Genomic DNA, 17489 nt, shown 5'->3' with positions numbered 1-17489 from the left:
CTTGCCTAGAGACTCCTGGTTGTTGGTGTAGAAAGAACATGGGCTTTTTTTATTCAATAAAATCCACAGTAGCTGTGTGACCTTAAGCAACTTACTTTACTTCTCTGAACCCCAGTCTTCACATTGGTTATTATGAGGATTAAATGAGATAATTTATGGCAAGCACATACCGTAATTCAATGCCTAGACACACACCAAATATGAATCCCATTCTCCTTTCTCCAAGGGGGTGGGGAATTTACTAACTTCTAAGGCTTTTGATTTCATCTTTGGACAATTTGACTGAGGAAGTTTTGCTTTGCTTTACGTTGAAGTCTGTTTCCCTCTAGCTTCTACATGCATTACAAAACACATCTCATTCTTCTTACGTAACAAGACTTGCAGATATCTGAGGATACTTATATTCTCTCTCAGATAGTTCTGCAGGTTCCCATCTGCCCCTGTTCCTTGTTGATGTACTGAAAATAGGTACCCTCACTTTCCTCACTACACAGTTTGATTTGTGTGTATATATTTTTGAGAGAGCAAAGTCACTAAATCTAACATTCCAGACATCCACTGTGTGATTGGCTCAGAGTAGAACCGGGTTGTCACCTCCTTTACCTAAATCTATGTTTGCAGCCTAAAGTTGAATTCAATATATTAGCAGCTACCTTACACCTTTGATATAACTATTGATATAGTGACAAGCAAATTGCCTTATTTTTCCACCTACACATACCACTGTGTGCTGCCCCTACATCCAGTTCAACACCCCACCAAATGGGTAAAGCTCTTCCAGTGATGTTATCTTTCAAGAGTTATCCAGAATCTTCCCCTTCCCTGCATCTCCATAAGACGACACATCTTTCTTTCTTTTTTCTTTTTCTTTTTTTTTTTTTTTGAGACAGAGTCTTGTTCTTTTGCCCAGGCTGGAGTGAAGTGGCATGATCTCAGCTCACTGCAACCTCCACCCCCAGGTTCAAGAAGTTCTCCTGCCTCAGCCTCCCGAGTAGTGGGGATTACAGGTGCCCGCCATCATGCCCAGCTAATTTTTGTATTTTTAGTAGAGACAGGGTTTCCACCATCTTTGCCAGGCTGGTCTCAAACTCCTGATCTCAGGTAATCTGCCCACCTCAGCCTCCCAAAATGCTGGGATTACAAGTGTGAGCCACCACGCCTGGCATGACGAGACATCTTGAGCATTCAGAAATATGGAAAGGCACCTGCTTGTCTTATTTATATAGCCAGATGCCTATGGGCCAGGAGTTGGGGACAGAGACAGGGATCCCTAGTGAGGGAGAAAGTCCACTGGTCCCCTGAGAAGACCTGGATATAAGTGCCAACCATGGGTTAAACAATGTACTCAGCCCCAGGGGATATGAAAGTCATAGTAAGTAATGTGAGATCTGGAAGGGACTTCCATGATCATTCATTCTCATGGCCATATCTTACAAATGAGGAAACTGAGCTGAGGAAAAGAAACTGCCCCAGTTTTACACATTTTTTTCTTTCTGGCCCAGGCTTTTAGGGCCATTTTTCTTGTTTACCGATTTCTTCAGTTTTAGGCCACAGTCAGTAAGTTAAGCCAACACTGTACCCACCCACCCCAATCCAGCCCTACCACTGAGCCCTTTTGCTATAAGAAACAGAGTCCCAGGCCGGGCATCGTGGCTCAAGCCTGTAATCCCAGCACTTTGGGAGGCTGAGGTGGGCGGAACACGAGGTGGAGTTTGAGACGAGCCTGGTCAACATGGTGAAACCCCATCTCTACTAAAAATACAAAAAAATTAGCCGGGCATGTTGGGACACACGTGTAATCCCAGCTACTTAGGAGGCTGAGGCAGGAGAATCACTTGAACCCGGGAGGCAGAGGTTGCAGTGAGCCAAGATCACACCACTGCACTCCAGTTTGGGTGACAGAGTGAGACTCCATCTCAAAAATAAATAAATAAATAAGAAACAGAGTCCCTTTCTTTCTAGGCCTGATTGATCCCATGGTTTCAGGCTGAAATGACTCCCATGCTTACACCTTTGGACTATTTCTACCATCTTCAGGTACCCTAAATGGATCCTATATCCTGCCTTTATCTCTTTGGCTATCTGCAGTCCATGCCATACAGTTACCCTCCAGCCTGGATTTCCTGAAAGAGTTTTTATTTAAAATATTCTGTTCATTTCTCCATCCATATAACCAAGAAATACCGGCACATCGATATCTAAACTAGTCTCTGTGTCAATAGCACCAAAATTCCTTAACAGGCTGTATTTTCTGATTTTTGGTTTAGGAGGCATGGTCATTCCTCCTAGGCTGTTGTAGGACCTAAAAGCAGCATCCCTCTAAGGCCCCAGTGCCCCCTGCCCAGTGCTATCGTACTGTGCCTTCTGGGCCCTGTATCCCCTGGAGCCACACAGATCCCCTTAGGGAGACCCATGTCTAGGGACTTCATTTCCAAGCCCTCTCTCTTCTTAGATAGCAGGATCATGGGGCACTAGCACCTTTCCATCTCACCAGCCATTCTCAGGCCTCTGTCAGACTGGATACGGCCCCACCACAGCACTGAACAAGAGAGTTTTGTGATGGTGGGTATTTGCATAGCAAAGTGAGGTAATGCAGAATGGTTCAGACACCTCTTCAGCAATTGTGTGGAATGTTGCCAGTCCCTGCTTTAGGGAATATAACTGAAAGAAAGGAAGAAATAAAAAGACATACTTGAAGGGAGCATATTTCAAAGTGAAGCTATATTAGCTAAAGATCAAATGACAACCCAGACACTCCTAGTGTTGCAAGGAAAGCAAAATGAGACGTAGAAGGAACATGGGCTATCCATCTCCATTGACTTGGATTCTAGTCCCAGCTCAGCCACTTGCTGTTTCATCTGTTTCTTCATCTCTAAATAGGTATGACACCTACCCCTTGGGATCATTGGAAAATTCAGTTCAATTAAATAATATAAATAAAAAGTCCCAAGGACATAGCAGGTCTTCTGTAAGAGTTTTCATTTTTCTTTCTCCCTCCTCCCACTGCCAACTCTTACCTTTCATTTCACTCAAGGGTCATGTCAGATATATAGCACTCTGGTCTTGCTATGGGCCAGACAGACAGCAACTCACTTATCTGGGCCTCCCAACAATAGGGTCTTTCCCCACTGAACTATTCGTTCTCACCCAAAAAGAATCCAATATTTCTCACTGATTTTGGTATGTGGTGATGTTAGCAAAAGCAGAAAGCATAGCTGAAAGAGAAACTATCTAATTTCGGTGATGGCTTCTAAGGAGTTTTTGTCCCGCCTTCTGAGAATAAGCGTGAGGAAGAACAGGACTAAAAAGAGGAACCCAAAATCTTCCGAACAATTTGGAAATTCACATAGGAACCCAGTTTTCAGGGTTCCACCACACAGAGACAGAAAACAGTCATTATAAATTTGCCCAACAAATTTATATCAATTTTGTCTGTTTTAGGGACTCTATCACACACAGACAAAAAGCAGTTGAAACTGAAATGTCTCTAACGATTTTGTCTGCTTCAGTGACTCTGGCGGGGAAAGTCAGCGCCTGGAAATCTCAATATTACTGTCTCAAACCTGGTTGAACTTCTGAGCTTGCTTTGCCATTTTTGAATGGGCATTGTAACACCTACCCAACCCAGTGGGTGCAAGGATTCAAAATGAGATACTGCTCATAAAAGTCCTCCACAGTACCTAGGACATTAGAAGGAGCCAGTGTCTTCCCCAGAGATCCACACAGTTCAGGTCCCACTTTGCTCACATCTACTCTCGTGGCCCCTTGTCAAAGAGGCCTTCCCTGACTCTCCTTGAACAGTGCCATCCTCCCTGCCCCCCTCCATCCTGCTACTCTTTAGTCTCTTTGCCTGATTTGTTTCTCTTCAGGCTTGTCTCCAACTGATATATATTTTTACAACTGTGATGTATATTTACAGGTATATGTGATACATAATTACATATGGAGCTATGGAGCAGAGGCTTCCTCCATTGTTCACTGCCATATCTGCAGTGTCTAGAACAGGGCCTGGCCCATAGTAGGTGCTCAGTAAATACTTGTTGAATACATGTCTAGGCATGAGGAAATGAGGTCTGGCTCCATCCACTGTGTATTAGAATCATAACCTTGAGCAAGCTGGGTAACCTCTTTGGGCTTCAGGTTCCATCTCTGTAAAACAGTCATAATACTATTGCTGTGATTTGAATGTGTCCCCTAAAGGTTTTGTGTTGGAAATTTAATTCCAGGTGCAACAGTGTTGAGAACTGGGACTGTTAAAAGGTGATTAGATCATGGAGACTCTGCCATCATGGATAGATTAATGCCATTTTCTTGGGAGTGGGTTCACTACAGCAGGAGTGGCTTCCTTATAAAGGATGGTTTTGGCCTCCTTCCCACTCTGTCTTGGGCGTGCTCTCCTGCCTTTCTATCCTCTGCCATGGGATGATGCAGCAAGAAGGTCCTCATCAGATGTGAGTCCTTTGACCTTGGACTTCCCAGCCTCCAGAACAGTAAGAAATAAATCTCCGTTCTTTCTAAATTACCCAATGTCAGGTATTCTGTTATAGCAGCACAAAACAGACTGAGATAACGATCTTCCCTGCTTCACATAATTATCACAGCGATCACAGGATACCAGATGTAAAGTGCTTTCTTAACTGTAGAATGCTCTACAGATTTTTAATGGGGCTGTTCTTTCTCATGCACAACAGCCTGCTTTGCTGAACCACACCCCCATAGGACCAGCATCACCATGGTAACTGGCTGATTCTTGAACTGAGTTCAGTGCCCATAGCTGGCATGGGGAGCCCATCCTGCACCTCTACCCAGCAGCAGTCAGAAAGGGGCAGAGGCTGTGAGACGAGGCAGAGAGAAGGCAGAGATGGACGGCAACGCTGCTTGCCTTCTGGCGAATGCATGGAAACTGCCCACCTGTACGGCACAATGGGGACACTCAACAGTGCTGGCCTCAGCCTCTGCCTCTCCTGACCCCTTGGCCACCCTCCTGCTCTGACCACTTCAACTCTGGACTGCTAGCCACCCAGGAGAGGAAGCTATTTGCCAACAAATGTAGAGACCACTAGTTTTAGACAAATAATGGACCTCTCGGCCGGGCGTAATGGCTCATGCCTGTAAACCCAGCACTTTGGGAGGCCGAGGCAGGCGGATCAGGAGATCGAAGATCATCCTGGCTAACACGGTGAAACCCCGTCTCTACTAAAAATACAAAAAAAAAAAAAAAAGTAGCCAGGCGTGGTGGTGGGCTAATTTTTGTGTGGAGGACTTTTATGAGCTGTGGTCCCAGCTACTCGGGAGGCTGAGGCAGGAGAATGGCATGAAGCCGGGAGGTGGAGCTTGCTGTGAGCCAGAGATTGTGCCACTGCACTCCAGATTGGGCGACAGAGCGAGACTTTGTCTCAAAAAAAAAGGACCTCTCAAGGACTCAATCTAGGCCAGGCACCCGTAATCCCAGCACTTTGGGAGCTGGCCAAGGCGGGTGGATTGCTTGAGCCCAGGAGTTCGAGACCAGCCTAGGCAACATAGCAAAAACCCCATCGCTACAAAAAGAAAAAGTAGATCTCAATCTACAACAGAATATTCTTTCAGAATATTATTTGGCCATAAAAGCGAATGGAGTACTAAGACATACGTAACATGGATGAACCTGAAAGACATAATGCTCAGTGAAAGAAAATAGTCACGAAATGCCACATATTGTAAGAAATGTCCAGAATATTCTTTCTTACCTGGATTCTGGAAAAAAAGGAAGAGAAAAGAAATGTCCAGAACAGGCAAATTCATAGAGACAGAGAGTAAATTAGTGGTTACGAGGAGACGGGGTACAGGGGAATGAGGAGTAGCTGCAAATAGGCGCAGGTTTCTTTCTGGGATGATGATTTCCATAATCATCCAGAACATTTCGTTCTGGAATTCGATAGTGATGGTGGTTTCACAACATTGCAAATATACTAAAACCCACTGAATTGTACACTTTGTTTGTTTGTTTGTTTGTTTGTTTACTGAGGCAGAGTCTCGCTCTGTTGCCCAGGCTGGAGTACAGTGGCATGATCTTGGCTCACAGCAACCCCCACCTCCCGGATTCAAAAGATTCTCCTGCCTCAGCCTCCTGAGTAGCTAGGATTAAAGGCATAGGCCACCTTGTGTGGTTAATTTTTGCATTTTTAGTAGAGACAGGGTTTTACCATTTTGGCCAGGCTGGTCTCGAACTCCTGACCTCAGGCGATCCACCCACCTCGGCCTCCCACAATGCTGGGATTACAGGAGTGAGCCACCTGTGCCTGGTTGAATTGTATACTTTAAAACGTTGAATTTTATGTCATTGCAAATAAAACATGAAGGGAAAAAAAAATCCATACCAGGAAGACCTGAGTTTTCTCACCCTCTCCATACAGCCTGGAGGCCTGGAGGATGCAGTGGCCAGTCTGCAGTGCCCCTCCCAGGGAGTTCAACCTCAGCAGCCGTTAGAGAGGCTGCCCTTGCAGGGGTCTGGGAGCTGCATCACCACTGCTGGTGGAGAAGGGAAAGAAGCAGTTGACACAATATCTCTTAACTCACTAAATGACGGGACATACATGATCTCCCTGGAAACACAAGTGTGCTTTTTAAATAAACATTTTCCCTGACTATAAAATAAACATTCTTAGAAAGAATGGAAGATATAGAAAAGTGTGAAAGTCACCTATTATCTCACCACCTGGAGATTTTACCGTTCCTGGTTTGTGCACACTCTTCCAACAGGAGTAACCTCCCTGTAAATGTTTGATTAGGTGAACTAGCATGGACAGGGCTGGTGTCAGCCCTGGGCTAGGTGCTAGCCACACAAAGGAGACAGGCAGAGCTGCCTCTGGCAGCCGCAGGCTTGAGAACTGTGTCTCCTGGTGTTCACACTGTTCCTGACTTTTCCCCCTGTTTAGACCCTGCTCATATACTCTGTACCATCTGATCCTTACTTTTTCTCTTTCTAAACAGTATTTATATCCTTAAAATGATCAGGGACTTGAACAGCTGTTGTCAGGGTGATGACAGCAACAATCACTGCTCATGGGACCCCTGGGCCGGCAGCATAGCGGTGTATGTTGCGGGGAGAGGAGGATGTGTTCTGTGAATGGTGGCACTTTGGGGCATTCTCTTTTCTCCTAGCTCTGAATTCTCAGACTATAAACTTATAGGCAATGTTTTTCCTACATCTCTTGCCTCCTCCTATAGGAGGCCTTTCCCCTCTCCTTAGACCTGACCCTCTCTTAAAGGACTCCAGCTCTGAAGGAAAAGCTGCCCACATTGGCCCCTCTGAGGGCTGCCCTGTTAGAGCCTCTGCCTTACTGCCACCAGTTGCTGGAGTACAAAGTCAGGCGTTTCTGCCCCCATGGACAGTGCCTGCAGGCCTCGGGGAGGGGAGAGGAGCCTGGCTGGTTCCACCCTGTGCATGAAAGAGGAGTCCCTTCCCCTGGGCATCAGTGGCTGGGCAGGAGGAGAGGGGGAACACCTCTGCCATGGTGTGGCTTCCTGACCTAGGGCAGGAGAGGAAGGCCTAGTGTGGCAAATCTCTGCCCTGAATAAAGCCCTCTATAATACTACTCCACTGTATTCACTGAATCTCGCCTCCCACAGACCATGCACAACTCACACCTACACTCCCGTTGAGCAGTCCTCACTAATTTTACATGGTACACACTCTCCAACCCATCAACTTCCTTCTGATCCAATTCTTTTCATCAAAGACATCATCAGTTACTGTAAGTTACTGAAATAACCTCCTGATAGGTTTTGCACAGTCACTGTGGCTGCCCTACAAGCCACTCTGTTCTTCAGTAACACGTTTTTCTTTTTAAAGTTATTTACACCTTTACTACTGAAACTCAAAGTGTATGGTGGAGCAGCATCAGCATCACCTAGGTGCTTCTTAGAAATGCAGAATCTCAGGCCCCATCCCAGACCCACCTAAGCAGAAACGGCATTTAAAAAACTATATAGACTTTATTTTTTAGAGCTGCTTTAGATTCATCGAAAAAATGAGTGTAAAGCACAGAGGATTTCCATATACCCCCTCCTCACATATTCACAGCTTCCGCCACTGTCTACATCCTGCGCCAGGGCAGTACACTTGTTACAATCAATGTACCTACACTAACACATCATTACCACCCCAAATCTAGAGTTCACGATAAGGGTCACTCGGTATGGCATATTCTATGGGTTTGGACAAATTTACAAGGACTTATATCTATCATTACAGTATTATGCAAAATAGATTCACTTCTCTAAAAAATTCCCTGTGCTAGAAACTGCAATTTAGCAAAACCCCCAGGCTATTGGTATGTGTAAAGAGTGAACAGAGCTGGGGTAGACTACGCCACTCTCCTGGGTAAAGCCCTTCCAGCTTCCTAAATAACATGCGGATTCATGACTACAGCCCACAAGTGCTGCAGGGTCTGGTTCTTGCTCACTGGGCCAGTCCCTCCTCTGCTACTTCCCTAGCTCACTGCCCCTCCTTGCTGGCAGGGGAAGACAGCACTTCCTCAGGCAGTGCCTGTGCCCTGCCTTCAAAGCACTTGGCTTTGTTTGTTGGCCACACCTTAACACATTCATTTGAGTGGCTATTGGATTACTTTTCCTCTTTCTAATGATAGTAAATTTCACAAACGCAAGAGCCATGTCCCCAGGACCAAGAAAGTCTCTTGCTTTTAGGAGATGCTCATGTTTGTTGAATTAATAAATGATTAAACAAAAGAATGAACACCTGTGCCAGCCTCATCCTTACTTTTGTGCCTTTGTCCAGGCTGTTGCCCTGACCAGAATTCTCTCTCCATCATCCATCTGCCTCTGTAAAGCCTGCCCTCCTTGCTGCAGCCCAGTCTGGTACCCACTTTCCCAGATCTTGGGCTCCTACAATCAGGGCAAAGCATTTCATTGCTCTTTGCTTGTTCTACATGGGTTAGGTTTATATTTCCCCAACTAACATATGCAGACTTCTTTGAGTGCAGGAATCCTAGCCTCAACTTTTATGGCCCACCTGACGCACAGTAGGTGCTTCATTGACTCAGTCACAGCAGCAAAACCAGGATGTAGCTGGAGAACAAGGTGCTTTCCTAAACATCTTTCTTTAGCTCAAAGATCTCTTTCCATTTACCTCTGACCCTAATTTTTCTGGTACAATTTCTAAAGTCTGGGTTTTAATTTTTATTTTATGTCTTCTTTTACTTTTTTATTGTTCTCCCTCTTTCTATGTCTCTTCCTCCCTGCCCCCCTTATTTCTGGGAAGCCTGTACAAATTTCCTTCTAAATATTTTAAACTTAAACTCCTCTGTACTCCCCAGAAGACTAGTTTGGGAATGCTTCCCCAACTCCCCAGAAGGAAATTGTAACTGTTGGAAATGTAATGTAACTGTCAAATATATACAAAATCTGAGGTGTAAATTGTGAAATGTAAGCCATGGTTCTCTTGGTTCTGAAACAATGTAAAATAGCTCTGGACAGAAAATTGTAAATGACCGCCATTGCAGTCAAGTAATCTGTGTGCCCCCAACTCCTCTTCCCTTCCCTCTACCTCTCTCTCACACCTCTGATATTGTAGGCAGTACTTTACGTGAGAAGTTTTTAAGACAAGGACCCTTAGTAGTTAGGTCTTTGCAGACTGGCAAATCATGCTGGAGCCCAAACTTCTTTATTTTTGGGAAACTGAGAGGTATGCTGCTCACTAGAAAACAGATCTTTTGTTTTCTGATTTAAAATAAAAAATCAGAACCATCCTGCCAGCAGGGACAAGCCTCAACCTTCTTGACAGTCCCAAAAGTTCAGCACTCTTAAGATCACCTGAGCAGGAACAAAAGCCTCTAGAAGTCAAATTATTACTTTCAGGATGTGTATATAATACCTATGTGGCAGATTAAAAATAACTAAAAATATAATTTTGTGTTAAATCTGATACCACTTAAAGTCAGATGCCAATGTTGAAAAAAGATCTCAGCATCCAAAGCAGAACAAATAAGATTAATGTATTAAGAGGAACTTAAGAAGGTTAAGAAGATTAATGTCATTAAGAGGAATTGTCCTCAACTACTCTCCTGCCTTCAATATTGGAAAGAAGCTCACCATTGTTCAATTTTAGAAGCAGGACGCTTTCGCTGAGCTGTATCATGAAAACAGTTTGAGACTAGACTCCGAGGCCAGTATTGGCACATCACAGAATGAAAATGAGCATCTAATATTCACGGAAGAGACCATTGTGAATCGGCTGTATGGTTTTGTTAAAATAGCACTGTCCCTTCCATGCTTCCTTGAAGGCCTGGGTTCTTGAGTTAACTTGTTTGCTAACTTGCTGTGTGATGATAGGCAGGTCCTTTAACCTCTTTGGACCACAGTCTTCTCATCTTTAAAACGTTCTGAAAACACCCTGAAGGTTCCTTCCGGCTTATAGGATAATAGAAGGGAGCAGCTCAGAGAACCCCACCTACTTTCTCTTAACCCTGTAGCAGTTGATTCAGTTAAGTTTCTGAAAGTTGCTTACCTGAACAGAAGCAAGAAAGACCAGCCAACACCAAGAGCTGAAAGAAATTGAGGTATGGACACTTGAATGGTGATGTTCCCTGCCTCCGTGTGTGGCCCATGGCTTCAGATGCTTAGGGTCAAAAGTGAAAGTCAACAATTTGGAGCCAAGTAAGACCAGGGCACTTCCCAGGTACAAAACAGGCAGGGCTGATGACAATCCAATTGCCCACGTAGAGGACCCTCCAGTGATGTTTACAAAACACACAGAGATTGGAGGGTGTTCCTGGGTCTCCAAATGTTGTGGATTTAGTTTCACAACCTGAAAAAGGAACAAATAAAAGTCATTCAGGAAGGAAGGTGTGCCTACTGTGAGTTGTAAAACTCCCGAGTTGCCTGCCAAAATTAGTTGGAGCAACCTCTAAAGCAGGGCGTGACCCTGAGGAAAAGCGAATTGAAATTCTATGAGAGGACCAGTTCCAAGAACCAACCACAGCCCTTCCATTAAAAGGCTTTCTACTTAATAGGTGGGGTTAAGATTTGGTCAGAAACAAGAGAGCTCTAAGGACCCTCCATAACTGTTAGCCAAACTACTAAAGTTCAAATCCTCTTCTGAACATACCAAGAAACACAGAAAAGAGAGTAAGGGTGTATTTTGTCCAAGGCAGGACCTAAGTTATGAAATAACTTCTTTCTTGACATTAACATAAGAAAACAAGTATCTCAATTCTTTAAACCCTCTGCTCAAATAATATATCATAGAGGGGTATGAGATCTCAATAACCAGAAAAGTCTATCTGTAAAAAGGGAGGGAAAAAAGACACTGCAAACGTTACTTATTAAAATTATGTACTCCAGGGCCAGGGGTGGTGGCTCACGCCTGTAATCCCAGCACTTTGGGAGGCTGAGGTGGGCGGATCACTTGAGGTCAGGAGTTCCAGACCAGCCTGGCCAAGATGGCAAAACCCCATTTCTACCAATACAAAAATTAGCCAGGTGGGGTGGTGGGTGCCTGTAATCCCAGCCACTTGGGAGGCTGAGGCATGAGAATTGCTTGAATCCAGGAGGTGGAGGCTGCAGTGAGCCAAGATGATTGCAACACTGCACTCCAGCCTGAGCAACAGAGACTCCGTCTCAAAAAAAAAAAAAAAAAAAATTATGTACTCTCATGTGAGGTGGCTAGGGATTAATTTTTCCAGTAAATACGTCAAAATTGAGAAATGAAAATGAACACTGTGCTCCACTGTCACCCCTTCAGGCTGCTACCAGGACACAGCCCCGTGCTGCTCAGAGAATGCTTGAGTGTCCTCTCTGGAGACCACCCTAGAGCTAGAGTTCCAGCCACGCCATATTGTTTTATTAGCCATCATCCATTTTAGGCAGGATTAGTTAAAAGAGATTTATTCACCAGAATTTGTTTTTCTTAAGATAGAATCTTGTTCTGTCACACAGGCTAGAGTGCAGTGGCGTGACCATAGCTCACCACAGTCTCAACCTCCCGAGCTCAAGCGATTTTCCCACTTTCACTAGAATTTTACTGGCTTGAAAATTCAAATATGGCCCACAAAAACAATATTTGCTAGCATCTAGGACATTTTAAAATAATGGGCCACAATTCTCACTATGATGCTCCAAATATGTCGGGAAGCCACAGCCTCCTGTGGGAATGAGACCCTGAGGGTTCCTTTGAGGGCAAGCATGGATCCAGGAGACGGTAGTGGAGGTATTGTTTGTTTAAAAAGCAGTGAGGTTGCTGGTAACTAGTTCTACCAAGCTATCCCATAGTAAGATAATAGTAAATGTACTTACTTGCTGAAGAAAAATTCCACTTTTTCTTTAAATCCTTTGATTTCAGGATAAGACTCCACTTCTGAGATGTTCTCTTCTTACAGTCTGTAAAGCAATGACAAGTCACTCCGTTTTTCTTTGGGTGATCTCTCAGAGAGGTGACATTTCCCCTTCTAACTTCCGTTACTTGACAGAGGGTTTGAGTTAGCTCAGAAGTACTTCTTCAGTGCCAGGAGTTGGACAGGGTGTTTGAGGAAGCGCCGTCTGCTGCTGTCTTCTCCTGGTTGCTTTTGTAGAGGCTGTGGCTGGGGCAAATCACACAGCAGCCTCCCTCACCACTGTGCACAGACTAATAAACATGAAAACCACGAGCACCAGGCGGCCTAGGGGAAGAGAAGAATGGTGCCCTAGAAGAGGCAGGAGCATCTCGCTAGCCTTGCTGTGTGATAGGAGGCGAGCTTCATGGGCTGGCTGTTTCTGTGCTGGTCTCAAGTTTTGTTTTAGCACCCAGAGTTAATCCTGAGTCCCTGCAGGAATAAGCTGTCGACCTCATATGTAGGGAACACTTTTGGGAGAGTGCTCAGCTCACAGGACCACCCAACTGTACTCCCACCTCTGCATCCCACCATCTTCAGAGAGTGGGCTCCTGCCAGCCACACTGGACAGTGAATTCTGGTCACCCTAGCCACAGTTGAGTGCATCTCAGGTGGGGTGAGGAAGACTTTAGTCATGCCCATCACTCCCATTTCCAACTAGCTTGCCACCCACCCCTGTGTGTCCCTTTGTAGGATTCTGGAGCCCCTGTGAGTGAGCAGCTGACCCATGCTGGACTAGTGTGCTTGTTTGCACAGGTGGAACCTGACAGCACCTTGTATGCGTTGCAGTGAGCTGAGATCACACCACCACAATCCAGCCTGGGTGACAGAGCAAGACTCCGTCTCAAAAAAAAAAAAAAAAAAAAAAAAAGGCGCCATCCTTCCCATACCAGCCAGAAAGAGAGCAAAGCGTGTGGGTGAGAAATACTGACTGCAGCGGCGACTTCCTTCATCTCAGCAATAAGTTTGTGGCAGGGCTTAGTGGATACCACCCTGTTCACCTTAGATTTGGAATACTGAAGCTTTGGAAATCATGAAGGCAGAACTTGCTATGAAAGGACTCCACTGCACTGTCACCTTCTGTATTGGCAGAAGGGGCCTAGTGAGCACCCTTCTTCACCTGTGTCTTGTTCTGGTCTCAGATGCATATTTTGAATAATTGCAAGGAATATGGACTTGACAATTCCTGCCTTACCTCTAGTAGATCAACATTACATTTTCAAGTAAAGGGAACATAGATTAGAGGTAAGTTCATGCTTTCTATTTTCTTGAACATTTATTCAGATCAAAGAAATGTTTTCACTGATTTTTGCCACTTCTACTTGATACATTATTACAATGCACTGGAAGTGATTTTTTTTCCAGGTATTTAAAGTAATAGAAAGTTAGAGATGTCAACTTAAAAGAGCAAAGAAATACAGAGTTTTAGAAATTTCTTTTCTTTTCTTTTTTTTTTTTTTTTAGATGGAGTCTTGCTCTGCCACCCAGGCTGGAGTGCAGTGGTGCAATCTTGGCTCACTGCAACCTCCGCCTCCCGGGTTCAAGCAATTCTTCTGCCTCAGCCTCCCGAGTAGCTGGGACTACAGGCGTGTGCCACCACGCCAGGCTAATTTTTGTATTTTAGTAGAGATGGGGTTTCACCATATTGGCCAGGCTGGTCTCCAATTCCTGACCTTGTGATCCACCCACCTCGGCCTCCCAAAGTGCTGGGATTACAGGTGTGAGCCACCACACCCAGCCGAGTTTTAGAAATTTCATGAGGGACTATATGAATAAAAATTTTGATGATTACAGACACCCTCAAATTTTAAGAATCCCAGTGAAATCCTAACCTGCCTTGGAAAAACACACATTAAACAACTTTGCCATTAGCATCTTGATGTGACTTAATCAAAGAGGCTGGAAGAAAAGAACACCAGACAGGTACTTTGCAGGGTTTCCGCAATCCTGATTGTAAAATTCAGGCTTCTCTTCAAAGATTATGTACTAACGGGATGTGTTTAATTCCTCTTCCTCCTACAATGGGTCTAGGAGCATGACCTGTGGACCACAGATTTCTAAGGTAAATTTCTGGACACTGAAGGTGAGATGGATGAAGAAGGGCAAAGGAAGCTGAACCCGAATACCTATATTACTGGAAAACAAAACAAAACAAAACCAAGTAAAATATTTAAAAGGAGGCCGGGTGCAGTGGCTCATGCCTGTAATCTCAGCACTTTGAGAGGCCAAGGCGGGTGGATCACTTGAGGCTAGGAGTTCGAGGCCAGCTGGCCGACATGGTGAAACCCCATCTCTACAAAAAAAAAAAAAAAAAGCTGGGCATGATGGTCCACGCCTGTAATCCCAGCTACTCGGAAGGCTGAGACATGAGACTTGCTTGAACTTCGGAGGCGGAGGTTGCAGTGAGCTAAGATTGTGCCATTGCACTCCAGCCTGGGTGACAGAGCAAGATTCTGTTTCAAAAACAAAACAAAACAAAACAAAAAAACAAAAAAACTTTAAATGAGTTTGTTCTGAGGAGCAGGCCCAGGGTTGGAGAAGAATAGAGCAGGAATTACTGCTCCTCAGTGTAAATTCTTCAGTGCCACTTATTTTTTTAATCCATCCTTGGCTTTACTGTAATAAAAGTGAAAGAAATTCTTTTAAAAATTTTTATGTGAAAAATTAAAAGGATAAATTTATGAAAGTATATTTTTATAATTCTAGGGTGAGCAAGATACAAAACTTGGAAGCCACATAAAAAGAAAAGATACACAGATTTGAGTTCATAAAAATTAAAAATATTTGCACAATGAAAGACACCATAAATGAAATGAAAACACAATCACAGGCCGGGCGCGGTGGCTCACGCTTCTAATCCCAGCACTTTGGGAGGCCGAGGCGGGCGGATCACGAGGTCAGGAGATCGAGACCACGGTGAAACCCTGTCTCTACTAAAAATACAAAAAATTAGCCGGGCGTGGTGGCGGGCGCCTGTAGTCCCAGCTACTCGGAGAGGCTGAGGCAGGAGAATGGCGTGAACCCGGGAGGCAGAGCTTGCAGTGAGCCGAGATTGCGCCACTGCACTCCAGCCTGGGCGACAGAGCAAGACTCCGTCTCAAAAAGCCAAGTATAGGAGGAAGGAAAACACAATCACAGACTGTAGAGGACCCGGCAGGAAGAGATGACGAGAGGGAGATGCAGCTTTGCCACTCAGAGATTGGTGCAGAGGCTGTTGCGACACCATAGGGGAAGCCTGGCCCTTTGCTTTACCCCTGAACAGGATGATCTCTGTGGAAATGAAGGTTCCATCTTTCCACTCTTGACCTTGGAGCCGCTTCACCTCCTCATGCTGATTAAGTCGGCCTGAGCTCAACCTTCCTACCCTTCCTTTCAGCATCCACAGGGAGGGCTGGGCTGGCTCCTTGCAGTGGCCTCAGAATTCTTGTAAGTGCTATCATTTTCATGTTGCCTACTCAGGGCCCACGGTGCTAGCCTGACTGCTGGGAAAACCCCTTTCCTACAGTGGGCTCACTGTTGCCAAGGAAACAAAACCTGTTATTGCATTGACAAAAATTTTCAGGGGAGTTTTTCATGTTCTAACATGACCCTTCAGTGAAGTTTAGAAGTTCATTTGTAGATGTGGCAGTGAAGGATGACAGGAAGCCTTCTGACCATTTCAAGACAATTCCCCAGCGTCTTCACACTGGTTTCTGTCACAGAATATGGCGACAGTGACCTTCAGCTTCTCCGTGGAGGGTTGAAATGCTCCTGGCTCCTTTCCCTACTTTAACCCAGCATGTCTATAAGGCCTGCACCCCTCATAGGGCGGCTGATCTAGGCTTTAAGGCTACGGTGCTCCCCTGGAGTGCCACAGTCTGCTAAAGCTGGCAGCAAACTCATCAAAGTGGGAGAATTCACCTCTTCCTCTTAAAATGCTGTCACATTCTTTCTGGTTCTTTGAGATGGAAATCACCAAAATGCTTAAAATGAAAAAGTGGACTTTCAGAGCTAGCCCTCGTTCAAAGTGAGGACCCTCTTCTTACTGCCCACAACCCACTCTTCCTCCTATACTTGGCATCTTACTCTTCCTGCCTGTGACTCTTTTTTTTTTATTAATATTTTATTATCAAATTTTTTTAAATTATTCTACTTTAAGTTCTAGGGTACATGTGCACAATGTGCAGGTTTGTTACATATGTATACATGCTCCATGTTGGTGTGCTGCACCCATTAACTCGTCATTTACATTAGGCATATCTCCTAATGCTGTCCCTCCCCCCGCCCATGACAGGCCCCTGTGTGTGATGTTCCCCTTCCTGTGTCCAAGCATTCTCATTGTTCAATTCCCACCTATGAGTGAGAACATGTGGTGTTTGGTTTTTTGTCCTTGTGATAGTTTGCTGAGAATGATAGTTTCCAGCTTCATCCATGTCCCTACAAAGGACATGAACTCATCCTTTTTTCTGGCTGCATAGTATTCCATGGTGTATATGTGCCACATTTTCTTAATCCAGTCTATCATTGATGGACATTTGGGTTGGTTCCAAGTCTTTGCTGCTGTGAATAGTGCCACAGTAAACATACATGTGCATGTGTCTTTAGAGCAGCGTGATTTATAATCCTTTGGGTATATACCCAGTAATGGGATGGCTGGGTCAAATGGTATTTCTAGTTCTAGATCCTTGAGGAATCACCACACTGTCTTCCACAATGGTTGAACTAGTTTACAGTCCCACCAACAGTGTAAAAGTGTTCCTATTTCCCCACATTGTCTTCAGCACCTGTTGTTTCCTGACTTTTTAATGATGGCCATTCTAACTGGTGTGAGATGGTGTCTCATTGTGGTTTTGATTCGCATTCCTCTGATGGCCAGTGATGATGAGCATTTTTTCATGTGTCTGTTGGCTGCATAAATGTGTTCTTTTGAGAAATGTCTGTTCATATCCTTTGCCCACTTTTTGATGGGGTTGTTTTTTCTTGTAAATTTGTTTGAGTTCATTGTAGATTCTGGATATTAGCCCTTTGTCAGATGAGTAGACTGCAAAAATTTTCTCCCATTCTGTAGGTTGCCTGTTCACTCTGATGGTAGTTTCCTTTGCTGTGCAGAAGCTCTTTAGTTTATTTAGATCCCATTTGTCAATT

The 17489-nt window shown here is 44.7% G+C and overlaps 1 protein-coding gene across 5 annotated transcripts in view; it reads right to left on the bottom strand.

The window, feature by feature from the left end:
- The window catches only part of CD80 (CD80 molecule), a 36063-nt gene extending 23235 nt beyond the window's left edge, over positions 1–12828 (bottom strand). For 3 of the 5 annotated variants that reach the window (XM_058437452.1, XM_058437453.1, XM_032150098.2), the window contains exons 1-2: positions 12292–12828; positions 10505–10804 (exon numbers count right to left, since the gene is read on the bottom strand). In XM_058437452.1, coding sequence (XP_058293435.1) covers positions 10505–10604 — 100 coding nt within the window. In that variant the 5' untranslated portion in view covers positions 10605–10804; positions 12292–12828. The remainder of the gene's footprint in view (positions 1–10504; positions 10805–12291) is intronic. The other 2 variants (XM_032150097.2, XM_032150099.2) reach the window with 1 other exon arrangement.
- Positions 12829–17489: the final 4661 nt, after the last annotated feature.

The sequence above is a fragment of the Hylobates moloch genome, unplaced genomic scaffold, assembly GCF_009828535.3.
Source record: "Hylobates moloch isolate HMO894 unplaced genomic scaffold, HMol_V3 SCAFFOLD_4, whole genome shotgun sequence".
Taxonomy (NCBI): Eukaryota; Metazoa; Chordata; class Mammalia; order Primates; family Hylobatidae; genus Hylobates; species Hylobates moloch.
The sequence above is the reverse complement of the archived record's forward strand: the minus strand, read 5'-3'. Positions and strand labels throughout refer to the sequence as shown.